We start from the raw sequence: 25,872 nt of genomic DNA on the forward strand, positions 1-25,872 counted from the left end.
CTTCTCTGTTGGGACACCAGTGGCACACTGTTCATCAGAGGTGTCTGTTTCTGGTAACATGGAGGGTTGATGAAGTGGCCTATTTGTGCTGCATATTTGGAAAATGCTGGATACGCTTTGATGTGTTTAAAGTGCTTAAATGTTTTTAATCAAGGCAACTGAAGTCGTCAAACCTAAGACTTATGCAGAGCGCGTGGCCTGGAGCTATTTCTGTTTTATTGCCCCGTGTGTAGCGTTGCCTCCGAGACGTTGCCATTTACTTTCTGGGAACAGTATGTCTCCAACAATGTATTGTCTCCCTAGGGCCCCAAGAAATTTCTTATTTCTATCTCCAGGAAAATAAAAGTGTATTAGCTCCAAGATACAAACCAGAATTTAGCAGTATTTTTCCACCAGGAGAATTTTTCTCTCTTACCAATGTGGCTTTTTTATGGAGTGAATAAATGCATTTATAATAACCCTGCGGGTGTGATTTAGGCTACTGTTCACTGAAGCGACTACCCACAGAGTTGCGTAACCTATGAGAAGATGGATTATAATAACTTGGTGTAGTTCATGTCAGCCATTTCTTGACTGTTCTCTTCATGCCCCTGGCAGAGAGGGTTTAATTTAGCAACTCAGTTCACAGAGAGGGGAGTGCACCTTGCTTTGATTTCACCCCAAGTTATTGAGCAAAGGTGTGGTGTGAGGTTCTGTGAAATCTGGAAAGATAAGGTGTGATTTTTTTTTTTTTTAATTTTTTTTTCCCCCTTTGATGTGAGCTTTTCTGCAGCAGAGGTGCCCACCAACAGCAATTACTGCCTTTTCTTACTGCATTTTTGTGTTAAAGGTGTTACTGTGGGTGCCCCCTTCTTCTGCTGACCTCCAGTGCTCTCTCTTTGAGCCCCTTGTGTTCCCTCGCCCTTCCTGGGATTGCCAGAGACCTACAGGTCATGCTGTGCCTCTGGCTTTCTCAGCATTCCATCGACCTCCCTCCATCGTTGTCCCCTTTGATTTTTGTCGGTGAGCTCTTGGATCCTACCAGCCTGGGCGGCTCTGAGCGAGGGCCGGTGCTGCAACGCACGGCTGGTGGTGCTCACTTCTGCTCCTCATGATGCCTTTGCTCTGCTCTAGTGTCCAGAACCAGGTGGACGAAGTCATCGATGTTATGCAGGAGAACATCACGAAGGTGATTGAAAGAGGCGAGCGGCTGGATGACCTGCAGGATAAATCAGGTGCGATGCTAAATGCAGTTCTATTGGCCTATTCCCCATGGCTCTTCCCTGTTACTGGGCCAGTTTACTTGGTTTCGGTTCAGAAAGGGCCTAATGACAGACCTGGGCTTGTATTTCTGTCCTGGAGAGTGGTGTTTCCCAGCCTTGGGCTGCAGATCTGACTTTCTGCCAACATTTTCCTCTTTCCACCTTTGCCTTTTGCTGCTTTGTGCAGTTTGGAGGTGTTTGGGTGCTGTGATCTTGTTGGTCCTTCAAGCTAAGGTAGATTGGTCTGTCCCCCAGCGGCCCTGAGCACTTCAGCTCTCCGCTTGCTGGCTTGAAGAGTGAATTCATGTCCTCTGAGGGCAGTCAGTACAAAGGGGGCTCAGTGGGACTCAGCAGGTCTGGGTGTGCTCTAGCGAAGGGCGTCACAGTGGCGTCTGCTGTGGCTTTGGTGAATCACGCTGTGGTTGGGTCTTTTCCCCTAATGGCGAGTTTATTGCTTAAAACTCAGTGGAGTTAGGAGAACGGGTGGATGCTCTGACTGTGTGTGTGCGCGCACTACTGAGTCACCTCTTTTCTTTCCTTCAATAGAAAGTTTATCAGACAATGCAACAGCTTTTAGCAACAGAGCCAAGCAGCTTCGGAGACAGATGTGGTGGCGAGGCTGCAAGGTGAGCAAGAACAGGCAGGGGTGGGTTTGTGGAGACACAGTTACCTGCCCTGCCCCAGGAGGGGATGGAGCAGCTCTGCTTTCTAGCTGAAAAGGTGCTGGAAGCTGAAGTACTGCTTTCAGATATATGGGGTGCCATGTATAGCTGCTTCTAACATGCCTCTGTGCTTCCCTTGCAGATGAAGGCGATCATAGCACTGGTGGCAGTCATTCTCCTGCTCGTGATCATTGGTGAGTAGCTCCAGATCACTCCAGCTGTGTCTAGGACTGAAATATTTGAGGGATTCCACACTGTGAGTGATGCTGTGGTGCTGTTGTCCCTTGGGGAGAGCTCCTGAGCCATTCTCGTGGGGTCCCCCTCTGCCTTAAGCGGTCATAAATGGTGCCTGTAGATCGCTCAGTGCTGCTCTGCTGCAAGGTTTAAATGCAGAGGAGCAGGCTCAAACCAAATCGCGCTGAGTGTGGCCAAAGAAAGCCAACATTGCCCTGCCCTGACAACATTGAACCGATCCAGGGTTGGCACCAACTGATCCTGAGGCTGGTGGGAGTAGATGGAAGAGTTTCAGACTTCATAAATTTCTCCCAAAGTCCTCTCCACGTATATCAGTCATCTTGAAATGGGTCTGATCTCTGCAAGTGTTCCTCCCCAAAACTGCTGGCCTGCTTAATTTTCAGCAAGTAGCTGTTGTAGCTTTGCCGTTCGTCCCTTCTCTGCCCTTCCTGATCTACCTGGTCCCTGTGGAGCTCCCCAGACCACAGATGTTGCTGCTTTTCCTACCGAAAAGCTAATAATGACCGGAGCGTGTTTCTTCCTGGCAAAAGAATTCATCCCTCTGCCTGCAGAATTCTGTGCTCCAGGGACCTAAGCAGCTCAGTATGGCAGCTCAGCTCTTCTGTGCCACTGGGTCTGTGGAGGGTTTTCCTCCCACCGACCGTGGCCGGGGGCAGCTCTGGAAGGGTTCTCATTACTTTAGCAAAACCCTTGCAGCCTGTTGTCCGGCTGACACACAGCCTGCAGCAGGAGAGACAGAGCTGGCAGCAGGGTGGGAGTGTTGTAGAGAGAGAAACTGATGGAAAATCCCATCTGGTTTAATTTTGGGAAGCTGGAAGGAGATGAAGGTGGCAGGAAACGTTGCCTAGCATGTGTGCGGGCAGCGGATTACATTAGCTGGAGCTTGGAAACACACTTACCCTCACAGCTGCTTGGTGTCTGCCCTGACAACATTGAACCGATCCAGGGTTGGCACCAGCTGATCCTGAGGCTGGTGGGAGTAGATGGAAGAGTTTCAGACTGCATCAACGTCTCCCAAAGTTCTCTCCACATATATCGGTCATCTTGAAATGGGTCTGATCTCTGCAAGTGTTTCTCCCCAAAACTGCTGGCTTGCTTAATTTTCACCAAGTAGCTGTTGTAGCTTTGCTGTTCGTCCCTTCTCTGCCCTTCCTGATCTACCTGGTCCCTGTGGAGCTCCCCAGACCACAGATGTTGCTGCTTTTCCTACCAAAAAGCTAATAATGACCGGAGCGTGTTTCTTCCTGGCAAAAGAATTCATCCCTCTGCCTGCAGAATTCTGTGCTCCAGGGACCTAAGCAGCTCAGTATGGCAGCTCAGCTCTTCTGTGCCACTGGGTCTGTGGAGGGTTTTCCTCCCACCGACCGTGGCCGGGGGCAGCTCTGGAAGGGTTCTCATTACTTTAGCAAAACCCTTGCAGCCTGTTGTCCGGCTGACACACAGCCTGCAGCAGGAGAGACAGAGCTGGCAGCAGGGTGGGAGCGTTGTAGAGAGAGAAACTGATGGAAAATCCCATCTGGTTTAATTTTGGGAAGCTGGAAGGAGATGAAGGTGGCAGGAAACGTTGCCTAGCATGTGTGCGGGCAGCGGATTACATTAGCTGGAGCTTGGAAACACACTTACCCTCACAGCTGCTTGGTGTTTGTCACTACAGAAATGGGGGGATCTCTGGTGGGGATCTGTGTTGCACACGAAGGTGTGAGGCTGAGAGCTTGTTTCTTTGTTTTCCAGTACCCATAGTCCTGAAGTATCACACCTGACGGGGCAGCTGGAGACTTCGGTTGGAGCTGGTTCTGGGATAACCAAACTGCTGTGTAATTTAAGTGAGATATCTGTATATAGCTTTGAAGTTGTTTTTCTCCAAGAAGCGAGGAGGCGGCGGCAAGTAGCCAGTTCTAACAGAGTGTTTTAAGAACTGCCAAATGACCCTTATTTTTGGTTGAGTACCTGCTCCTGCTGTCAGACTTTTTTTATAACAGAAGATTTAGTACTCAAACTGCCTGCCTGTGGAATTCTGGATCTCTGGTTTGGAGCTGGCTACTTGCCACTACGGTTTATCTGTATATATGGTTGAGCTGTATTATTAATAATAATACCCTTTGAGCAGTTCCCTGCTGCCTGCTGTGAAAGGCAGAGGGGACTTTGTCCTTTCAGAGCAAAGGAGGAAAAAAATGTCTGAAGAGAAACATACCATTATGTTACAGGGAACTGACCCTTCTGTGGAGAACTGCAAGGGTGTTGCTTCTCTGTTTAAAAAAAAAAAAGAGAGAAAAAGAGAAATAATTAGGTTTTACAATCCAGAAGACTTTCTGGTCCTGCCATGGGAATGCACAAGCTCAGTGTTTTCAGTATTGCTGCTTACAGCTGTGACAAAAGACATTCCAGTAAACTTATTTTTGACTGTACATCTGGAGTTCCTGCACGTCTTCAGTAGTGTTCTGGAGGAGACACACACCTCTCCACTGCCGGGAGTCTCTAGGAAAGGGCTGTTTCGGTGTTTTCTTCACCAGAAGCAAGAGGTGTGTAAGACTAATGATATAAGAGACACAACAGGAGGACAGCAACTCTCCAAAACCACTGCAGGGTGAACAAGCCTGCTTCATGTTCAGAGCCTTCACTTTCAGTAGTGTTCTGGAGGACACACACATCTCTCCACTCCTGGGAGTCCCTAGGAAAGGGCTGTTTCGGTGTTTTCTTCACCAGAAGCAAGGAGGTGTGTAAGCCTAATGATATAAGAGACACAACAGGAGGACAGCAACTCTCCAAAACCACTGCAGGGTGAACAAGCCTGCTTCATGTTCAGAGCCTTCACCGCCTTCACCTAGATGTGGTGGTTGTGGTCCCAAATGCCAGCCTGGATGTGGTGGTTGTGGTCCCAAATGCCAGCCCATTTTCCTTCCCTGTGATCCAGCAAGCTGGGGGTTGTTCCCAGACAGGTGCACTGGGGTGCTCAGGGATGTTTAGGGGCCCCTGTGCTGGACCAGACAGGAGCTGAGCTCTTCCATCCATGGGTAAGACTGCTGTGTTTTAGCTGTCTCCATCCTTGGTCTCGGGTATTGGGGGCATTTCTGTCCGCCCTTTATTTTTGGGACCCTTGTTCTTTCCAGCCCTGAGCCTGGGACTTCAGCTGAGTTGAGATCAGGCTCTACTGGTTCCGTTTTTGCTGTCTCTTTTCTGATGAAGTCCTGCTTAGTGTATGTCTGAAGTAATATTAGAGAGGGGAAACGGTGCTCCAGCTTCCTTCTCTGAACCTGCCCCCAGGACCTTGTACACAGTTTCCACCCGAGTGGCGGTGCGGCTCCATGCTGAGAAGGGGATTAAAAGTGAGCACAGCAGTCTGGAGGGTCGGATGTGATTACAAGCTCTGCTTTGCCCAGCTGGAATATAAATAGGGCTTTTCCCCTCTGTGGACCCTGGTCTCTCCAGGTGGGAAGCAGAAAGCCAAGCTGGGTTTTTCCTCCTGAAGTGTAGTCTGGTTTTAAGATCGCGTACCCATGGGAAGGGACAAAAATCATCCTGCCTATGCCTTTGGCTACTCTCCACCTGCAAGGGAACAACAGGGTGAATGAAGAGGGACTGTGTCTGTCTACAGGGGGGCTGCAGGTCTTGCTGAGCTATGGGTACCTTTTCCTGCCAGCTGGAAAGTGAGTTAATGGCACTGCGAGCCCATGTAACAGCATGCAGTGCCTGCTCTGGCCTGCCTGCTAGGGCAGGCTTCACTCCTGCTGCTGGAGAGTCCTGACAGTACCTCTGCCTTTCTCTCCCAGCCCCATCTTGCTGCTGCTGCACCCACAGAAGGACCTTGGTGCCACAGCAGCACATCAGGACTTCAAATCCCTGCTGGCACCAGGTCTGAGCAAGACAAGTTAGCTTTGCAGTTACCTGCTAGAGGCAAAGCCTGGCTTTAAAGCTGGGCTTGAAGCCCTTGGAAAATGGATGCTCATAGGATGAAGGCTTCGCAGCAACCCTATTGTAGTAAAGAGCTGCTTATAGCTCCTGAATTTGGGAGCTGCTGCTACATCCTCATAGCCCTGTCCTTGCTGGGATGGGCAGACCTGTCAGCAGCATGTCCTTAGGGACAGTTTCCATATGGTGTTGAAGTCTCCTCAGTGCAGGCACCATTGTACCACCCTGAGAAGTGCTGCTCTTACCATCATGCCAGAGCTGCGCTGCTTCAGACAAACGCTTTTCCAGCTGACCCAGATCCATGGGAAATGAGATGGCAACGCTAACGCCCCTGACCGTGGACAGTTTGTGTTTTGTGCCTGCTTCAGATTCATCCTTCGGTACCAGCGGGGACTGAGGGGCCCACCCCAGGCAGCATGTTCTGGCCCTGGAAAAGCACGCTTTCCTTGACAGCTTTGGTGGAATGCTTTCGGATTCATCCTTCGGTACCAGTGGGACTGAGGGGCCCACCCCAGGTAGCGTGTTCTGGCCCTGGAAAAGCACACTTTCCTTGACAGCTTTGGTGGAATGCTTTCGCAGCATCTCCCAGGAGGTTGGGGTGCAAACAGTTGTACTTGAGATGCAGGGCAGAGAAACCTGCCACGTCCAAAGCCTTCAGCACGCTTTCCTAGGTTGCCAGGATTAGGTGTTGACCAGTTTTAAGGTTCGAGTCACTGAATGCCAGGGTTGTCCTGATCACAGACCTTCTCAAGGGACCAGCTCTGGCTGTGAGAGGCACCAGCAGCAACAAATCAAAAGTCCTAATCAGTAACTTTACAGTAATAGAATTTATTGAGCAAGTTTTATAGCTTTTATTTATTTTATTTTTCCCCCAAGGCTGAAAAGACCATTGCACTGTCTGGTCTCAAGTATGTTACAGAGCCATCCTTATGTTACTTTGAGATATCATGGTCTTTATATTGCAGCCTGTGCTATCCCACCCTGGACTAGTGACAGGGAGAACTGTAGTGAGTGGAAAGGGTTGTTGTTTCCAGGAGCGTCTGCATGCTTTGGGGTTGGTTTTCATTTAGGAGACGCTACAAAGGAGATTTTACAACAACAACAATTCCTTCACCCAAGCGTAGGGCCTGTTTTATCCATTCCCTCTTTGTGCAGAAGACAGACCTCCTCGTTAGCTGCTGTTTTCCACATGATTGCTTTTTTACAGGGAACGGCATGTTTTGGCTGGGGTTGTGCGTTCCTCCCGCAGGGCTGGTTCCTCCTCCCATCCTTGCTGGTGTGACCCATTCAGCGAGACCCCTGGGGTCCCCAAACCTGAGGGCATGAGGGCTGCAGGGATAGACACCTGCAGCTCTGATGCAGGTGGGGAGAGGCCTCCCTAGTCCCAGATCTGGGAGCTGGCCACACCAGAGCTGATGAAGGCTCTTCTGTGGGCGCTGTGTCTGAGGTAGAGAGCTGAGTACCGCAGGGGGATAGTTTCCACGACCCTGCTGCTTCACGGGCCGCCGCTCCCTGCTATCTTCTGGCAAGGGAAGCACTGGGTGTCATCGACCCATTCCTCTAGGGCTCCACACTGGGAGAGCAGGGACCATTTCTTGACTCCCGGGTCCAGCTCTCCCCACTGGTGTTTTTGTGACGGCTGCCAGCTGGTCCTGCAACACGATGGAACTTGATCGCTCCCACGTAGGAAATGTGCACGGACGTGCCAGAGATCGGGGAGTAAATAGCAGCAGCGCTTGGAGCGCAATCCACTACCCAGTTCCCCAAACTACATGTGATTCTACTTCAGGGAAAACAGGGAGACGGATCCGCCGGCCACGGCTGCCAAACGCTGGGGAAGTAAACAGGGAGGCGGCCGTCCCCGCCCCGCTGGAGGTGCCGGTGCCCGCTGTCGGCCGGCCCTCAGGCGGAGGGGACCGCGGCCTGAGGCTGTGGGAGCGCAGCAGGGGGGAGGGAGGCGCTATAGCGAGGGACGGGGCCCTGAGGGGGAACCCGGCCTCCTCTGGTGCCTCCGCCGCCATGGCGACCCGCGCCGCTCTCGCGAGACTATCCCTGAGGCCTCCGCGCATGCGCAGGGCGGGCGCCGCGCACCGGCGAGGACCGGAAGTTGTCCCTTTCCTCGGCTTCGCCGGGAGCCTTTCCCCATTGGCTGAGCGCTGCTGGGCGTGGTGCCTCCCCCGGCGGTGATTGGCGGGCCCGGCGCGCGGGCGCCGCGCGGGGTCAGGATGGCGGCGCCGGCTCGGCGGAGCGTGGTGTTCGTAACGGGCAACGCTAAGAAGCTGGAGGAGGTGGCGGGGGAAAAGGGGGTGGCCGCGGTCTGTCATGGCCTGGGCCTCGGCCTGGCGGGGCCGGGGTCTGACGGGCGGGTTTCCCTCCCTTTTCCCTCCTCAGGTCACTCAGATTCTCGGGGACTCCTCTCCCTACGCGCTGGTGGCGAAGAAAATTGACCGTGAGTTGGCGGCGGGGCCCGGGGGGAACGCGGTGGGGCTGCCCGGGCTGGCCCGGGAGTCTCCTCAGTGTCGGCCTTTGTGTCCCCAGTGCCGGAGTACCAGGGGGAACCGGACGAGATCTCCGTGCAGAAGTGCCGCGAAGCCGCCCGGCAGGTCACTCGTTTTCTCCTTCCCCGCCGGTCGGAGAGGGGGTGGGGGTGCGGGAGCTCGGAGGGACCCCCGGCACCTGCGGGGCTTCTGGCCTGGCCCTCAGGAAACTCGGGGGTGCATCCGGAGCTGGCCTGGCCTGGCTGCACTCCCGTCACCCTGCTGTTTCTTGCCTGCGATGGGTGATGGTGACTTCTCACTGGTGACAGAATGTTTAGGCAGTCACACTCCTGCTTCTTTGCCCTCCCGTGTCCCTCGAGCAGCAGGAGGACAACACAGCTCCTTCAGTCCAGCCCCAGTGATTGTGGGAGACTGAGTTTTCCATTAGCTGGAGCTTCTGATAGAACACCTTCCAGAGCTGTCTCTGGGATGGCTGTCCTAAAAGAACCAAGCGAGGGTTGAGACTCAAGGAAAATGCAGGTGTGCCTCCAGGACACAGGCTTTCTCTCTCCTTGTCCCACCATTTCTTCCTGCCAAGAGAGCAGACAGTGTTCAGATCTGCTCGGTTTTCTCCGTGAAAGATCTTCCCCACCATGCTTCAGCCACTCCTGCCTGCCTGGGGAGAAACTGGGTTTGGATATGTCTGCCTGGTATGGATTGCCTCTGAGGTGAAGAGCTCTAGTGGCTGGTTGGTTTTTGTGGTGTTCCTCTTGTCATGGAAACATGGCAATAGAATAGAGCAAGAAACTGAATTTGGAGGTAGTGCTGTCCTCTAGGTCTAATGTTTCCATCTCTTGGGCTTTCGCTGTAGGTTCGGGGACCTGTTATAGTAGAGGATACCTGCTTGTGCTTCAATGCCCTGGGAGGTCTTCCAGGACCATACATGTAAGTAGGAGGGAATTTGCTTCACTTTTTGTGTCCTAGAGTTAGGAGCGCAGGCTGGCAGGGCGTGTTTCACAGGAGATTCTCCACACGCCAGGAGAAATAGGGTCAAGGAGGTGATTACTGCTCTGTGTCCTCAGTTTTATCCTGCACCCCAAGGGCTGATCTTAAACTCCTTGAGCCCTGCTGTAAGTCACAGTGCAGGGTGAGATAGGCAGACCTGAATCTCCTGATTTATGGTGCCTGCTCTTGCAGCCCCCTTGGGAGCCCAGCCCCACAATGCACTCTATGTAGTTAAGGCACCGTGCGTTTCCTCAGGACTCTGGGATGAGTGTCCTGCAGATTCTCACAGGGATCCTTTAATCCAGCAGATAACAAGCTTATTACATTGCAGTGTAGATCCTCCAATAAAATATTGCTCCTGGGATTAATTTTTATTGTAATTAATTCTCCAAACTATCTCTGCTAAACTGAGCAGAGACATAAAAGTTTTATATGATGAAGTTGGGACTAGAACTGGGTGTAAGATGAGAACAAGTTGAGTCAAGAAATGTATCTGAGCATGTCATTGCTCATGAGTAGGAATTGGGTTATTGAGTAGGAATTGGTAGGAATATGAGTAGGAATTGGTTATGGTTGGACTCGATGATCCCAAGGGTCTCTTCCAACCTAGACAATTCTATGATTCTATGATTTACATGGACCTCAAACAGCACTGTTGTTTTCACTGTGTCCCATTCAGTTTAAGAGCTAAGTTCATCTTTGTTGGTAAATAGCCCAGATTGTGGTGATTTGACACCACATTTGAAGACGGATTCAAAGAGTTATGGAAATGTAGTGTCTCAAGGATGCCTGTATTTCTGAGAAATAATAGCAAAAAGTCACCTTTTCTCTTTTCTTCCCTTTCAGAAAATGGTTCCTGGAAAAACTCAAACCAGAAGGTACTGTCTCCTGTGTTACTGCTCTGCATGTAATTTGGTTCTTTCCAAACGAAACGAACACCTGCCTGCGCTGGGTTCTGCTGGGCGGGCTTGCCCACCTCACTGCCCATTTCATAACTGGTTCCTTCCAGTCTGTCCAGCTCTGTCCCTTTGCATTCTCTCCTTGAGCCTGTTCTGTACCTTTCTTCGGTGGATGTTGTTTTCCTCGGTAGCTTCAGCATCATCCCTGCATCCCTAGATTCCCAGACTCCTGCCTCTGCAGGCTTGTGGGAACTTCTTGTCTGTTGTCAGTGTGACCTGGAGGACCTGCTGCTCCCTTTGGCTTCTGTGTGAGGTTCTCTCCATAATGCTCACCTCCAGTGGCGTGCAGCAACTGCCTTTGACCCTGTGGTTGAAAGTGTGACTGCAAATCCCACACTGGCACCAGAGCATGAGTGTGAATCACACTAATTCAGAGTGGGCTTTAGTCCTCTCTGGTGCCACAAAGTCGTTTGCTTCCACTCCCAAATTAAAAGCAGGGCCCTACAGCTCACGCTTTGTTAGATCAGAGGTGCTGGTTCAGTCATACAAGGGACTGGGCCAAGAGCATCCTTGAGCTTTGCCACCTCCTGTAGTTGTTGCTCTTCCTTGTCTCTGTGAATGCAGAATGCTCCCTCGATCCGTCTCTAGGTGGATGCGTTGCGCTCCAATGGAAAGGCAGTAACACCAGGATCCTTTCTGTGTCACTCAGGCCTGTACAAGCTGCTGGCTGGATTTGAAGACAAATCTGCCTACGCTCTCTGTACCTTTGCATTCAGTACTGGAAACCCAGAGGAGCCCGTGAAGCTGTTCAAAGGCCAGACTCATGTAGGTGTTTTGCCCAGGGAAGGGAAGATGCTGAGTGCGAGGGCTATAATGTGAATGTTGTAACAGCGTTGGCTCTGCTGAGGACCATTTTAGTGGCTCCTGGGTCACTGAATGGCCTTGGAGCTTGTTGGGAACAGGCAGAGGGACAGTGCAGCTGGTGGGGAGTGGATGCTGAATGCTGCAGCCCTTTTGCAGGCTACATCAGGCCCCCTGGTCTCTCTCTGGCAGGTTGTATTTGAGTGCAGCTGTTAGCTCTGTTAATTGTGGGGAGTAAAGTGATCGTTGATGTAGGGCAGTGTGATGGAGCACTGAGCTTGGGGCTGCTAATTTTGGTCACTGGGAAGGAGGACAGCGCCACACACTGAGCCTGTGGTGGCCACAGTGTGAGCCGCGGCTGCGTGTCGCTCTGCAGTGTGTTTGAAACCTGACTGTGAGGGAAGTGCTGCGAAACCGTGGCTTACAGGGCATTTTTTGCTATCTTGTGGCAGGGGCTGATAGTGGAGCCCAGAGGTCCTCGAGATTTTGGCTGGGATCCCTGCTTTCAGCCAGACGGCTACAACCAGACGTAAGTGGTGTTTTATCTACAGCTCTTTACATAAGGAAAGCCGGGGTCGAGGTTGTGTGTGGAGAGGAACCCACTTACAAGGAAGGGTGGTGGGGAGAAAAACACCCTCCTGCGTCTGAACATGCTGCGTTCAGAAGAAGAACTGGGTCAGGATGGGGGCTGTTGGCTTTGTCGGCATGTCACTGCAGACACCCCGCTGACTAGTTGAGTGAGGAGCAGAGGGGGAGCTCTCTGTGACTGGGGGAACCCGTGCTGCAGCCTTTCTGCTGCTGAGACGTGTGGTTTCTCTCCCTTCCAGCTACGCAGAGCTGCCCAAGGCAGTGAAGAACTCGATCTCACACCGTTACAGAGCGCTGAGCCAGCTCTCTGCCTTTCTCCAGAGCAACTCAACAGAGCCTGGCTCCATGCCCAGCTAGCCACCCCAGGGTACGGGTACCCTCTGTTGTCCCTGTCACATGCTGCCCCGGGAGAGCTCTGCTCTGCTGCGGGCTGCCATTAAAGCTGCTCCTTCACCGGTACCTCCTTGTTTGTGTTGCTCGCGCAGTGCAGCGGCTCTGGGTTATTTAAGCAGCACGCTTATGCCTCAGGGGAGCCTTGCAGGGGCTGCCGTGCCTGGGATGGCTCCGTCCTGGGTGTGCCCAGGCATCCTGGGCTGCATCAAGAGAAATGTGGCCAGCAGGTCGCGGGGGGGGTGATTCTACCCCTCTACTCTGCGCTCCTGAGACCCCACCTGGAGCACTGTGTCCAGCTTTGGAGTCCTCGACACAGGAAGGACATGGATCTGGTGGAACGGGTCCAGTGGAGGGCTACGAAGATGATCAGAGGGCTGGAGCACCCAGCTGAAGACAGGCTGAGAGAGCTGGGGTTGTTCAGCCTGGAGAAGAGAAGACTCTGGGGAGACCTTATAGCAGCCTTCCAATATCTGAAGGGAGAGACAGGAGAGCCAGAGAGGGACTCTTTCTCAGGGAGGGGAGTGACAGGACAAGGGGTAATGGTTTTACATTGGAAGAGGGGAGATTTAGATTAGATATCAGGAAGAAATTCTTTACTGTGAGGGTGGTGAGACACTGGAACAGGTTGCCCAGAGAAGCTGTGGATGCCCCATCCCTGGAGGTGTTCAAGGCCAGGTTGGATGGGGCTTTGAGCAACCTGCTCTAGTGGGAGGTGTCCCTGCCTTTCCGCCGGGGGAAACGGCAGAGACGTGGGTAGCGCAGAGCACTGAGCCCCGGGGCAGCGGCGGGTCCCGGGTGACGGCTCAGCCCGCCCCGCGGCCCGGAAGGGAAGGCGAAAGCGCCGCTGGGCGCTGCCGTGCGGGACGGGCGAGCCAATGGGAAGCGGCCGGGAGGAGGAGCCAATGGGCAGCGTGTCCGCTGCGGCCAATGGGAGCGCTGCGCACCCGGATGCAGTCGGCGCGGGGCGCGGAGACACGTGCGGCGGGAGCCGGAGCGGAGCTAGCCGGCCATGGAGCTGCTGCCCCGCAGCCCCGGGGAGTTCGGCTCGGCCCGGTACTGGGATCGGTTCTTCCGGCAGCGCGGACAGCGGCCCTTCGAGTGGTACGGGACCTTCCCGGAGCTCTGCCCCGTCCTGCATAAGTACGTCCGGCCCCGCGACAAGGTGAGTCCCGGGTCCGGAACCCAGCGCCGTGTGCCCGGGCCGAGCCTTCCCTGTATCCCGGCCTTAATCTGCCGCCGTGCCCCGGCACAGAGAATGCGAACCCCTGGGGGAGCCGTAAGAAGAGAACGGGAGGGACCCACGGGGAGCTCTGGAATCACAGAATCACAGAATCTTCTAGGTTGGAAGGGCCCTTCAAGACCATCTTGTCCAACCGTCAACCTAACTGACAAAAATAGACACCCACACAACAAGCAAGGAGCATCATCACTAAACCATACCTCCCAGCACTACATCACCCCGTCTTTTGAACACCTCCAGGGATGGTGCCTCAACCACCTCCCTGGGCAGCCCATTCCAATGTCTGATAACCCTTTCAGTGAAAAATTTTTTCCTAATATCCAGCCTGAACCTCCCCTGGCACAACTTGAGGCCATCTCCTCTTGTCCTGTCGCCTGTGACTTGAGAAAAGAGACCGACCCCCACCTCTCTACACCCTCCTTTCAGGGAGTTGTAGAGAGCAATAAGGTCTCCCCTCAGCCTCCTCTTCTCCAGGCTGAATAACCCCAGTTCCCTCAGCCTCTCCTCATAAGACTTATTCTCCAGACCCCTCACCATCTTTGTCGCCCTTCTCTGGACCCGCTCCAGCACCTCAATGTCTGGGGACATTGAATGTCCCCAGAATGGGGAGCTCTGGGGGTTAAAACACCCAGATCGTCCCCAAAACAGATGCAGCAGATGCATCGCTGCTGTCCCCCTGTGGCTTTTCTCTCTGGAGATGTTCTCTGGGGGCTCTGGAGAGTGGGTTTGCGGGTGCTGTGGGTGTGGGTTTCACACATTTGCTCCTAAACACTTTGGGACTCGTTTCCCGGGCGTTCTCACCATCGTGCTGCTCTTGTACCACTCCCCAGGTTCTGGTGGTGGGCTGTGGGAACTCGGAGCTGAGCGAGCAGATGTACGACATGGGGATGTGTGAGGACATCGTCAACATCGACATCAGCGACGCCGTGATCCGTCAGATGCAAGAGCGGAGCGGCAGCAAGAGGCCGAAGATGAGCTACCTGCTGATGGACATGCTTCAGATGGACTTCCCTGATGCCCACTTTCAGGTGGTCCTGGATAAAGGCACACTGGATGCCATCCTCACCGATGAAGAGGAGGCCACTCTGGCCAAGGTGGACAAGATGTTTGTCGAGATCAGCCGGGTCCTGCAGGTAGGAGGGCGCTACCTCTGTGTCTCCTTGGCTCAAGCCCACGTGCTGAAGAAAGCGGTGGAATACTTCTCCCAAGAAGGTTGGGTTGTGCGTGTCCACCAGGTGGCTGGCAGCGGGGACAAGCAGCAGTTTGTCCTACCAGTCTTTGTCTATGTTATGACAAAGTTCAGGAAGATTCCTGGATCGGCACCGCAGATCCTGGAGATCTGCGCCGAGGAGCAGGACAAGCCAATGCGAGTGGAGAGCGCGGAGCGGCTGGTGGCAGCGGTGAAGGACAGGCAGCATTACGCCCTGCTCTGCAGCCAGCTGAGCAAAACCCCCTGTGGGGAGCAGGTTTCTCTGGATCTGTGTGACAAAGAGAGCGGTAGGCCTCGCTACACACTGCACGTGATCGACAGCCCCTCGGTGAAACTTTCCCGGGACAATCGTTTCGCCATCTTCATCAGTGAGTACAGCTTCTCATGGCTGCAATGAGATGGTGCTCTGGCCAGGAGCTGCAAAACGGCCAGTGGTCCTGGCCCTGCTAAAATCAGGGCTGGAGAGGGAAAAAACTTGCCTGTGCGGAGTTTGGTTGATGTTTTAGTCCTGGCTTTGTTGGTGGGACATGTGTTTGCTGGTGATGCAAGCAGAGATCTGGCACAGAGCTTGTTGACTGAGCAGATGCCTGTCTGGCACCAGAGGGAGGCTGCCTTGCCTCCAAGGTGGTGATTCCTGCTTTGATGCTGGTGACAGCAGCTGTAGCATGCCACTGCATTAAGCCAGAGCACAGGAGATGCAGCTGGAAAGGTGTTGCTGGTCTGTGTGGGTGTTTTGACTTGCCAGGGCTGGGCTGCTGATGCTTGGGCCTGAGCACTTGCACCTTGTGGAGATGCATTGGGCTCTGCCAGCAGCACTGTTCCCTCCCTGTGAGTCTGCAAAGCTGGGGCTTAGCACAGCCTGGAGATGGGTCCTGAGGCTGATGGACACCCCTTTCTTATGAGACATGGCTTTTCCAGCCTCCTAAACAGGAGCCTCCCTAAAACAGGGAACGTCCTGGCACTCTTGGTGGCTGCAGAGCATGGCTCTAGGCATGCAGCGGAACCTCCTCGGGATGTCTTGCCATTCCCTGCAGCTCCTCTCTTGGAGGCAGGGGTGGTTACTCAGGGACTGGGACTGGCCCAGGCTGATGGCAGCCCCTTCTCCAGTCCCGCAGGGCAGAGAAACCGAGTGGCTCTTTGGGACGGAGGAAGGGCGGAGGCAGCTGGCTGTCAGCGCGGGCTTTGGGCGCCTGGTCACCGTGGCCCTGCACAGGGAGCAGCACTACGAGGGAATGGCAGCCATCCAGGCAGAGCTGTCAGGGAAGGTGATGGAGCTGGCCCCGCCGGGCCTCCCTGCCCGGCAGCAGGTGAGCCCCACCACCCAGCCCCCTTGCTCGGCTTCCCCAAAACCCCAGCCAGGCTGGCTCTCCACCAGCAGCGAGTCCCCCTTCTTCGAGGGAGACTGAGCTGCATCATGTGAACTGGCTGCCTTGGCAGGGAGGAGGCTGGCCTGAGGTCTAGGTCCTTTGGTTTTTATCTTCAGCTAGCTTCCTTCACTTGGAGGCAGGATTTGAGGTGCCCGCATGGCAGGATTCAGTGTAAAGTCCTTGCCCTCTAAAACCCAGCATCCCAAGAAAACCAGGCATCCCAAAACCCTGAGAGCATCCAGCCCTTTTTTAATCATGGCTTTAACTTCTCCTATCCCTTCTGTTGTCTCCTTCTAGCCACAACTCCCCAAACCTGAGCTCTTGCAAGAAGTCTTTGGATGCTTTCTCCCTGTACCCCCACACGTGTATGGAGGTGGACCCTGATGGCCCACGCACTGGTCCCCAGCTGCCATGTGGCTGCCTACAACACATCCTGCTGCTCCCGTGATGTGTCTGCTTCATCCCAGCTCTTTAGCCCTGGTCAGGAATGCCAGGGTGTGCTCCTGTAGCCTTTCCTTCCTCACACCAGTCCCTATGCTCCCTGCAGGTGCCCTTTCTGTCCGTGGGAGGGGACATCGGAGTGAGAACGGTGCGGCACTGTGACACCAGCCCCCTGAGCGGGGAGTACGTCGTGGAGGATGTGAAGGGGGATGGAACCTGTTACTTCCGACGCCTCATCTTCCTCCGCAACAGGAATGTGGTGCAGTCAGAGGCTCGGCTCCTGGCCTCTGTGCCTCTCCCAGGTACGTGGGGCAGCCGGGAAGGGGTGGGGGCCAAGGGTGACTTTTTGCAGTGGCAGAGAGTGAGATTAATATGGGAGGAAGATAAAAATCCTGCTAGGACCTGCCTTCCTTGTCCCAGGGCTGCTCTGAAAGTGGTTTTGTGTTCTGCTGCCTGCCCTGTGGGTGGGACAGGGGCTGGGGTGGGCTAGTCCTCAAAAAAACATCCTTGTCTGCTGCCTTGCCTTACCAGCTGATGCCTCCTGTCGTACAGGCCAGAAGAAACGGAGGAAGGACAAGAAGAAACCCAGCCCTGCTGAGCCACCCACGGCCATTGACAAGAGCTACCTGTGCTGTGAGCACCACAAGGCCATGGTGGCGGGGCTCTGCCTGCTGGGGGGCCCCGACCCTCTCCCAGGTGACGAAGCCAGTAGTGGGAGGCTGTGCCCAAGGCAGGTGTGGGGCATATGTGTGGGTGTCCCCCATGGCCCAGCTCCTTGGGGAAGGGTTTTCCTGGCTGGGGCATCCCATGTGCCCTTCCCAAAGCTGTTTGGGCAGAGGGGTGGGGTGGGTGGTGTGAGCGTGGCCATCCCAGTGGCTCACTTGAGCACTCTCTGTTGGCAGGAACTCCACTGTCTGTGCTGGTGGTGGGGCTTGGTGGGGGCAGCCTGCCCCTCTTCATCCACGACTACTTCTCACAGGCCCACGTGGCTGTGGTGGAGATCGATCCCTCCATGCTGGAGGTGGCCACATGCTGGTTTGGCTTCTCCCAGGGTGACCGGATGCAAGTGCATGTCTCCGATGGTCTGGACTATGTGGCCAAGCTGGCGGCTGAAGGTACTGTCTTGAAGAGTGTTCCAGGTGCCCCGTCAAGTCCAGTGGGTGACATGCTGGGGAGCAGAATCCTAGGCTGTTTTCACTCTCTGTTTCCCATCCCTGCCCATCTCTTGCCACGTGTCATGAGATCCAGCCTCACCAGGTTTCTGCAACTCATAGGCCTATCCTGTCAATGTGCGGGGAACCTTAGATTTGTTGCTTCTCCCAGCACTGTGGGCTGCTGCTGGGGGTTTCATTTGGGAAGAGAAGCCCTGGGGGAGAGAGTAGTGGCTGTAACATGGCAGAGGGTTGTCTTGACCACCCCATTCATTGCCTCCCCACTGTGCATCGCTCATCTCTTGTCCCATGGGATAATGAGTTTCTGCGCTCCCTCCTGCAGCCCCAGCTCAGTACGATGCCATCATGTTCGATGTGGACAGCAAAGACCTCACAGTGGGGATGAGCTGCCCACCCCCAGCCTTTGTGGAAGAACCTTTTCTGCAGAAAGTTAAAACCATCCTTAAGCCTGAAGGTAGGAGGGGAAATCTGGTGGTGTCCCTGTGGCCAGGCTGTCTGGTCCTGTGCGGGATTTGAGTAATGGACCACTGTTTCTCATCGTGGAGAACAGTGGCCACGGCCATGGCATCTGTCACTCCTGGCTGGTCCTGAATCTGGGTGTTTCAGTGGGTGTTGTGACAGCAGGGAGCAGGGTGTAGCAGGTGGCCTGCAACGCTGCAGTGTCAGGCAGGCTGAGACATCCCCAGGGGGCAAAGAAAGGTTGCGGGAAGACAGAGGGTGTAGGTGGTATCTGGGAACAGATTGTGCAGCAGCCTGCAACCCGTGCAGTGTCAGGGATGTGGACCTGGGCCAAGGGCACTGGAGAGTTGCTAGTACTCCTTGTGCTGCTGCAGAGGAGCCATTTGCACCAGGGTGGCACCAATTCAGCTGTGTTCCCACAGGGAGGTGGGGATCAGGACAGTGTGTGCAGGCTGGTCTGAACTCCCACCTCTCTCTCCCTGCTGCAGGAGTCTTTGTGCTCAACTTGGTGTGCCGTGACATCCGGCTGAAGGATTCTGTCCTGACCACCCTCAGGGGGGTCTTCCCGCTGCTCTACACGCGCCGCATTGAAGGAGAGGTCAACGAGATCCTGTTCTGCCAGCCCAGCCCCGAGGGCCGGCGGGACCCCACAGAGCTTGGGGCACGTGCCCGGGTGCTGGAGCAGGACCTGCGGCAGCCTGGGCGCCCCTGGGACAGCTCGTACGCTCTGGCAGACATGCTGCAGGCTGTCAAGATCCTCTGAGAGGGGTCTCAGTGCTGTTTGAACAAGAGAGGTGTCTCTGCATGGGTGCCGTGGCCCCACAGTGGAGGGGTGCCTGTGGCTGGGATTGCCACCCCTGGGGAGCTGGTGGTGGCCTGGGTCTGCCCGAAGGATGGGACTAACGTGAAGAGGTGCTCCCTGTAGCTTGGCTCCCCAGGAAGGGAACCATGGGAGGCTGTGCAGCCCAAGGGGCAGCTTTAAGGTACTGAGGGGAGGAAGGTGCTGCAAGTCTGGCAGAACTCTGGGTTTGTCCCCATTGCTTTCCCATTGTGGAAAAAACATTCCTCCAACCGTCCCCTTCCCTTCCACCACACATGGCTCCTTCCCTCTGATGCTGCCGCTCCCTGCACCTCCAGCATCCCTGGTCACTGGTGTCTGTGCAAAGCCCCAGCCCTGCCCCAAGCCTGGTTGTGGATGTGTGGGTGGGCTGAGAGCTGTGAAAATAAAGTTCTCAGAGCTGCTCTGAGGCCTGTAGTGCTTTGCCAGGGTTATTTCTGGAGCTACCAGCACCCCTTGGAAAAAGCACAGTTGCCTCCACTCAAGAGCACGTCCTAGGTGCAGGCAGCTGCCCTTTGTACCCCACTGCCCCCTTCCCACTTGCCTTCCCCAAACTGCACCCCACCACATGCCTGTTCCTCCTCTGTGTTTCTCCAGCCATCACCACTGTAAAGTGGAACCTGTAGCTCCTGGGACCCCCAACTCTTCTCCTGCTCTGCCCCTTGGGCCAGCAGGGACCCAGCCCTCTGCTCGGGCCCCTGGGCACACCAACTCACTCACCCAGCTGGGGCAGGTCAGCCTTCCTGCAGGATGAAAAGGCAGTGAGAAAACATTCATCCAGGTGTTCCCAGAGCACCCTGTCCCACTGGGATGTTGGTGGGCTGCTGCTCATCATCTTGTCCTTCCTCAGCAGGATCCAACTCTCCTCCACCTGTGCGAAATCCGACTTTGTTTAGAAAGCCAAGCAAGAAGGTACGTGAACCCGAGGTTTTGGAGCTCCCCAGCCCTGCAGGGGCCAGGGAAAGCACACCCCAAGAGCTCTCACCTCCTGAACTGGTAGGGACCGCAGCCACTGCACCAATGCAGGAGATGGAGGGCTGTTTGTGTCCCGGAGGCACTACAGCAGCTGTGCCAACAAAAAGCATGTCCCTCCGATACCTGTCTGTCACTATACTTTAATTTGACAGTGGGCTCTGCTTTGGAAACTGCTCTGTTCAGATCCCTTCTGCGACGCTCTCTGCCTTATTCCCCTTCACACAGAGGGACAAATCAGTGCCCTACTTTCTCCCTGGGCTGTCCCGCTTCTACGCAGAGGGAGCAGATGCTTTTTTTTAAGTAAGTGTTTTTTGATGGTTCCCAGGCGCTAGAGAGCGGGGTTGGTCTGCTCCCTGCCTCAGATAAAGGATGGTGCGTGCCCTCGGTACGTTGCTCACCACCCAGTCCCTCCTCTGCACTATAGTATGTTTTAAGTCAGCACGTGGTCACTGCTCAACGGGAGAGACAAGGCTGGAGCTCGAGCGGGGTGCAGTCTGCCTGCTGTTGTGCAGCTAGTTTCTAAAGCCCCTCTGTGATGAGCACTTTTTTGAAAGATGTCTATTATCTATCCAGCTTAGCAGCGGCAAATTTCTCAACTGGCTCAGCAATGCTGCATTTAGTCTATTTTTAACTTAGTTTTCAGTTCTCAACATAATTCCAATGACATAGGTTCATGTGTGTGGCCTTTATTTTACTGAAACCATCTCCTTTCTTCCCCAGGAGCTCATACAAAGGCTGCGTTCATCCCTCCCTTGTCCAGTTCTGCCTTTCTGTTGTGCTTCCTAATCGCTGTGTAACGCCACATCCTGGTGGAAAAACAAAAGCCATCTATTAGAAACAACATAAGGATGAAATCTCAGTTCATTGCAGCTGTTCTTGCAGCTACTGACAGCCCTACAAGTTTGGTCTGAATATACATTTCAGCTGGAAAATTGGCAAATTCGTGAGTGCTGCAAATACCTGAAATCCTCCCCTGCAGGTAGAATGCTCTGAGGCTGGAATAATTGATGTGTAGTAAATATTTCTCTCCTGGCAGCCAAAACGTGCAGCTCATGTATACGTTTGGCAACTGTGTTTCTGTTGAGTGTTTTGGCAATATACTCATGTTTACATCCCTTACTCCTCACTTCCTTCCTTTGCAGCGTAGGCATGCTGCAAGCAGTGGGATGGAAACAAGCACTGCTGTCACTTAGCAACCTCCCTTGGCTTTGAGATGTAGATTTTATTCCTTTCTGGATTTCCCAGCACAAAAAGAGACAGCCGGGTAACTCAGTGCGCGGCTCAGGCGTGAAACTGTAGCCAGCCAGGGATGCTTTGGTCAGGTCCAGCCTGAATCCCTCTCGGATTTGTGTATCCCACAAATTTGTGTCCCACTGCTGCTCCAGCGAGTGAGGTAGTGGGACTTGATGGGTCAGCCCTGAGTTTTGTGATCCAGAACGGCAGGGATGCTTTGGCCCAGAGTAACTCTGTGGCCAGGCAGCTGGCAGGATGGTGAAGGTGTGAAGCAGGCAGTGGCAGGGTGCCACACATATACCCCAGATGGAATGACCTCCTTAGGTGTCGCAGCCCAGATCCCTGCTCTGCAGAAGGACTGGAAGTGGCTGGACTCCCAGGAAGAGGGCAGAGGTGGATGAGGGACATACTGTCACCAGCTGAAAGTACATCAAGCAGCTGGGAGAGATTTTGCAGTAATAGAAGCTGCAGGGACTGAGTGCTGAGGCTGATTCCCTCCAGCTGGGAAGAGCTCTGCTGGAGTGAGCCTGGACTCTTTGGCTGGGGATGCTGCTGCTGCCCAGGCATGGCAGGGTCACAGCACAGCAAGGGCTGCAACAGCCATGTCCCAGAGGGTGGAAGCACCTGGGAAGTGTTTTGTCCGTGAATTTGTCCCCTGGGGAAGCACCGGGCTTGCCTGGGTTTGTGATCAGGGAAGCAGGTGGGCTGCCAGGCTGCAGTGAGGGAGTATGGCTCTTTCCTGGGGTGCTCAGGGCTGCAGGAGAACAGGTCTGTGGGCTGCAATGCAGCCCGGTGGCCTCTTTCTATCCTGAAGCTGGGTACACCTGACTGACGGGTCTGCTGGAGATCACAGGGCAGCAGAGGGGCCACAGGGCAGGGACTGGGGTATCACTGTCCTGTGGTCTGTGAGTCAGTAGTGCCACAGGCTGCAGGGGAGAAGCAGAAAGCGCCTCCTCTTTGCCGGGGGAAATGCTGCAGCTGCCATTTCTAATCACAGCTCTGCAGCCTCTCTGGCTTTCTGTCACTGGCTTTACTTGTATCTTTTGGAGCTTCAAGGTCTGAGCTCTCCTGCTGGCAGACATGCAGGCAAAATGCTGACCAGCAGGTTCATGCCAGCACTGTAGAGCCAGGTGCTGCTGAGAATCTGGGAGCTCCCCTGTGCACGGGGCTCCTTGCCCACACCTCCTCCTGCTTTGTGCCCATCAGCTGCCTGAAAAGCTCTGCAAGACTCTGGGTTTATATCTGAACCAAGAAGGAGGCGAGGAAGGTCCCTGGAGAGAAGGAGATCATGTGTGAAGCAGCCTGCCTCTTTTAAATGCTTCCTAGGGGGAAGGATGCGGCCTCGACTGTGCTCTGCTCCCCCCGGGGTCCTGCCTGCTCTCCTGGCAGGGGACCATGCCTGCCTCTTCACTGCAGGCATCTGCAAATCTCTGTTGTAGTTTATACATAACCCATTTTTCATGAAGGGAATTGTACCGGCGTGTGTTTATAAAGTAGCCTGGGGACCTGATCCAAATGTCCTCAGTCTTAACATCACGCTGCCTGGTTAGGAAGAAGTGTCTGTGGGTAAATTTGTGGGCTGAAATGCTACAGCTGCACCCTGAAACCAGGCTATTTTTGCCTTTTATTTTTTTTCTGGAAGTCAGCTTGCTGTCCATAGGCTTGATCTGAAGTGTGCTGGAGGCTTTAGCAGGGCTGGGGGGCCCCAGGCAGGCTGTGCTGGAGCTGGTGACACCTGGAAGCGAGCAGACTGCACTGATGGAGCCAGCGGGGCCAGCATGCTGCCCTGGGGAGCAGGACACCCTTCCCATCATGCCAGGGAGAGGTGGTCGGTGAAGGTCTTTTCTCCTTGCCAAGCCTGTCACATGGCAAAGGAAGTGATAAATATTGTGGAGCACAATTGAGTGGAGGGTAAAAATAGAGTGTGTTTAGCTGGCTAACCGGTGAGCAACTCAGCTCTGTGCTCCGGCTGCGTGCTCGGGGACCGCAGCTAGTGCTCTCTAGGAAAACAGTTTCTTGCATGGCCCTCTGACACGGGTTTGGGGCTTTTTTTTCAGGGTTATTCATTAAAAGAAGCTTTGCAATGGTCTCTGCTAGTACTGCCCCTGTTTCTTTTAATTTAGCCACTCTGACTCGACAAATTCAGGAAGCCAGGCTGGGCTCCACAAGGGCTTTGGAACAAGCTGCCGGGAGGAATCAGCTAGAAAAAGCAGAGACCTGAAGATATGCTTGGTTGCCCTTCCTCTCTTCTTCTCTGCTCTCTTGGAGCTGTTGGAAAAATGAAAGCATCCTTGTGATAACACAGGCATGCATAATGAACGTGTTCCTGCTTTTTCCAGGAGGTGGGAAATGTATGCTTGTGGCTTTTTTTGGAGGAAAGTACGTTTTTCTGAGTGATGGAGTTGCAGGGTGAGTGTTGAGATTTAGCAGTTTTAACACAGCTTCAACAAGGAAAAAAGTTTTGTTTGGAAACTTCCCAGACTTTTCCTAATCATAGATTATTTTTTTTTTTTCCTTTTTTTTTTTGGTAATTGTGGAAACAAACAAAGATGCAATTTAAAGACCTAATAGAAAGGACAGTTATCAATTTGAAGGTGTGCATAGCATTGCTCCTGAGGCATCCTGCCTTGTTTAATCTTTGTTTGTCTCTTGTTGAGATGCAATCCTATTGCCAGGCTGCTCTCTACTGATCTTAATTATTTCACTGGGGCAGCACAAAGTGCTCCGACACTCAGACAGGGCAGATTTGGCCACAACACAATACTGTTCTTCCCGACTTCCAGCCTCTGTAGAAACCCATAAACTGGAGGAAGGCCAGGCAGCTACTCTAGTGCCTCCTGGCATAGCCCGCTTGCTCAGGAGTGGAGAAAAAAAATAATCATGCCACTAATTGGCATAATTATGTCAATAACCCCCATCTAGATAGAAATGATTGCAAGGCTTTTCCTCGTGGCTGTGATGCCGGAGAGGTGATCTAACCACAGCGGCAAAGTCACTGCTAGAGCAGCTGTCTCTGTGTTATGCCCATTAAAACCTTTTTACCTAAAGCTAAAGCAAACTGTTCATTTGTTTACAGGGTTAGAAGTCAGCCTGTTGTGGAGAGTCATTTTTTACACTCTGGCCAAGAAGTTTTGATAATCCTCCAGATCGCTAGTATCTGTCAGCCTGCGGGATGTTCACAGTTCCCTTTTGTTTTGCTTTTCATGCTGAGTGAGGCCGGTGTCTGGTTTAATACGGAGGATGACTTCTATCGCTGCAGGACTCCAAAGCCTCTGTTTTGGATATTTTTGCGTTGTGACTGAGCCCAGTAATCACAGATAAATCTCATCTCCGTTGTTTGCCTGCGCTTTTAGCTCAGCCTCGGTCCGCGTTTGTAATTGAAGCCACTGCAGTGATGTGGCTTGGACCTTGTTCTTGCTTCTCAGCCTGTTTTTGAACCACCCACCAGGTGGGTGAGTGCTACCAGCCCTGCTGGACCTGGCTTCTCTGTCCTGTCCTGTCATGGTTTCGGGAGAATGTATGTCTGACCCTGGCAGCACTCCTGCCCGTGGCCGAGTGTCAGTGCCATTTGGCAGGGCCCCTCGTGTGCCGCAGGGATGGGTCAGGCGCAGGGACGGGTCAGGCTTCCACTGCTCCTCTTCACATCACAAGCGGGAACCGGGAGGGATTTGGCCAGTGGGACTGCTCCGAAATACCCTGCTCAGCAGATTGGGAAGTGCTGAAGCCAGCTGCCTGCCAGGTCCTGTGCCGGCAAGCGGGACCTAGTGCTCCCAGTTTGGTCCTGTTCCCAGTTTGGTGTCAAAGTTGTAGAGGTAGGGTGTCTGCAAACCCCTGGGTGCTGGAGGATGGCATGGCTGGCCATAGCCTAGCGCTGGGGGCTTGTCGGGGGCACTCTCTGCCAGGATGGTAGCTGGACGGGGTGGCCAGCTGGGGTCAGGGCTCCTGGGGGAAAGGGGAAGCATGGCCATCCCACTGGGTTGGTGTGTGGACCTGGGTGAACCGTGTCCTCATGCCTGAGGGTCCCAGCACCGAGACCAGCTTGCCCACCCTGGGTGAGCGAGCGAGAGGAGGCTCCAGGCTGCCGGGAGGACCCCACAGGAGGCTCCCTGCAAGCTGCTGCCCCGTGCCGCGGCGACCGGCAGGAGGATGTGCCGGTGCCAGACCGTGGAGGGGCCGCTGCCACCGCAGGGAGAGCCACGGGCTCCTGAGGCTCAGGCCTGCCATTCCCCCCCCTTCCGCCCCGCTTTCAGCCCGCACCGCGACCCGCACCGGGCGGGGGCGTGGCCTTTCGGCGGAGACTCCGCCCCCAGGCTCGGGGGTGGGGCGCATGCGCAGTGCGCTGCTCTTACCTGTCAGCGGCGGCGGGTGGAGGAGGAGGAGGAGGAGGCGGCGGCGGCAGTGGCAGTGGTGGTGAAGGGACGGCGTGGCGCAGCGCAGCGCGGCGGGATGGAGGGGCTCATCCCGCTCGTCAACCGGCTGCAGGACGCCTTCGCGGCGCTGGGCCAGAACTGCTTGCTCGACCTGCCGCAGATCGCCGTGGTGGGCGGGCAGAGCGCCGGCAAGAGCTCTGTGCTGGAGAACTGCGTCTCCAGGTGAGGCGGCGGGCACGGCACGGCACGTGCACGGCACTCCCCCCCCCCCCCTTCCCCC

At 54.5% G+C, this 25,872-nt stretch overlaps 4 protein-coding genes across 12 annotated transcripts in view; all 4 read left to right on the plus strand.

Moving 5' to 3' along the window:
• Positions 1-4,563, plus strand: part of VAMP4 (vesicle associated membrane protein 4) — a 17,423-nt gene extending 12,860 nt beyond the window's left edge. The window contains exons 4-7 of the mRNA XM_014943314.1: positions 1,114-1,214; positions 1,788-1,867; positions 2,046-2,097; positions 3,890-4,563. Of these exons, the coding sequence (XP_014798800.1) occupies positions 1,114-1,214; positions 1,788-1,867; positions 2,046-2,097; positions 3,890-3,918 (262 nt within the window). The 3' untranslated portion in view covers positions 3,919-4,563. The remainder of the gene's footprint in view (positions 1-1,113; positions 1,215-1,787; positions 1,868-2,045; positions 2,098-3,889) is intronic.
• Positions 4,564-8,205: 3,642 nt separating this feature from the next.
• On the plus strand, positions 8,206-12,353 carry ITPA (inosine triphosphatase (nucleoside triphosphate pyrophosphatase)). Its single transcript, XM_014943353.1, has 8 exons — positions 8,206-8,352; positions 8,456-8,513; positions 8,603-8,667; positions 9,413-9,486; positions 10,393-10,424; positions 11,155-11,270; positions 11,759-11,835; positions 12,134-12,353. The coding sequence occupies exons 1-8, from the start codon at positions 8,290-8,292 to the stop codon at positions 12,249-12,251; spliced, it is 603 nt and encodes a 200-aa protein (XP_014798839.1). The 5' UTR covers positions 8,206-8,289; the 3' UTR covers positions 12,252-12,353.
• Positions 12,354-13,260: 907 nt separating this feature from the next.
• Positions 13,261-19,388, plus strand: METTL13 (methyltransferase like 13). 2 transcript variants are annotated; one of them, XM_014943357.1, is made up of 8 exons: positions 13,261-13,449; positions 14,358-15,105; positions 15,845-16,044; positions 16,652-16,847; positions 17,077-17,241; positions 17,448-17,660; positions 18,040-18,171; positions 18,665-19,388. In XM_014943357.1, exons 1-8 carry the CDS (start codon positions 13,297-13,299, stop codon positions 18,937-18,939), a joined length of 2,082 nt encoding a protein of 693 aa, XP_014798843.1. In that variant the 5' UTR covers positions 13,261-13,296; the 3' UTR covers positions 18,940-19,388. The 2 variants fall into 2 exon arrangements, with proteins under 2 accessions (XP_014798843.1, XP_014798844.1); XM_014943358.1 differs by having other exon boundaries at positions 17,098-17,241.
• Positions 19,389-25,592: 6,204 nt separating this feature from the next.
• DNM3 (dynamin 3) overlaps positions 25,593-25,872 on the plus strand; it is a 183,380-nt gene continuing 183,100 nt past the window's right edge. For 4 of the 8 annotated variants that reach the window (XM_014943468.1, XM_014943469.1, XM_014943473.1 and 1 more), the window contains exon 1: positions 25,595-25,814. In XM_014943468.1, the coding sequence (XP_014798954.1) occupies positions 25,669-25,814 (146 nt within the window). In that variant the 5' untranslated portion in view covers positions 25,595-25,668. Of the gene's footprint in view, positions 25,815-25,872 lie in introns of all 8 variants that reach the window. The other 4 variants (XM_014943475.1, XM_014943472.1, XM_014943470.1 and 1 more) reach the window with 2 other exon arrangements.

This window comes from Calidris pugnax, unplaced genomic scaffold, assembly GCF_001431845.1.
Source record: "Calidris pugnax isolate Ruff unplaced genomic scaffold, ASM143184v1 scaffold63, whole genome shotgun sequence".
Taxonomy (NCBI): Eukaryota; Metazoa; Chordata; class Aves; order Charadriiformes; family Scolopacidae; genus Calidris; species Calidris pugnax.

Bases quoted from the DNA above. Each gene is read 5' to 3' on its own strand.
- ITPA (XM_014943353.1), top strand. From the start codon at position 8,290: ATGGCGGCGCCGGCTCGGCGGAGCGTGGTGTTCGTAACGGGCAACGCT. The intron at 8,668-9,412 runs GTCACTCGTTTT...CTTTCGCTGTAG, and splicing joins GCCGCGAAGCCGCCCGGCAG to GTTCGGGGACCTGTTATAGT. The intron at 10,425-11,154 runs GTACTGTCTCCT...TGTGTCACTCAG, and splicing joins GGAAAAACTCAAACCAGAAG to GCCTGTACAAGCTGCTGGCT.
- METTL13 (XM_014943357.1), top strand. From the start codon at position 13,297: ATGGAGCTGCTGCCCCGCAGCCCCGGGGAGTTCGGCTCGGCCCGGTAC. The intron at 16,848-17,076 runs GTACGTGGGGCA...TTGCCTTACCAG, and splicing joins GGCCTCTGTGCCTCTCCCAG to CTGATGCCTCCTGTCGTACA. The intron at 17,242-17,447 runs GTGACGAAGCCA...CTCTGTTGGCAG, and splicing joins GGGCCCCGACCCTCTCCCAG to GAACTCCACTGTCTGTGCTG.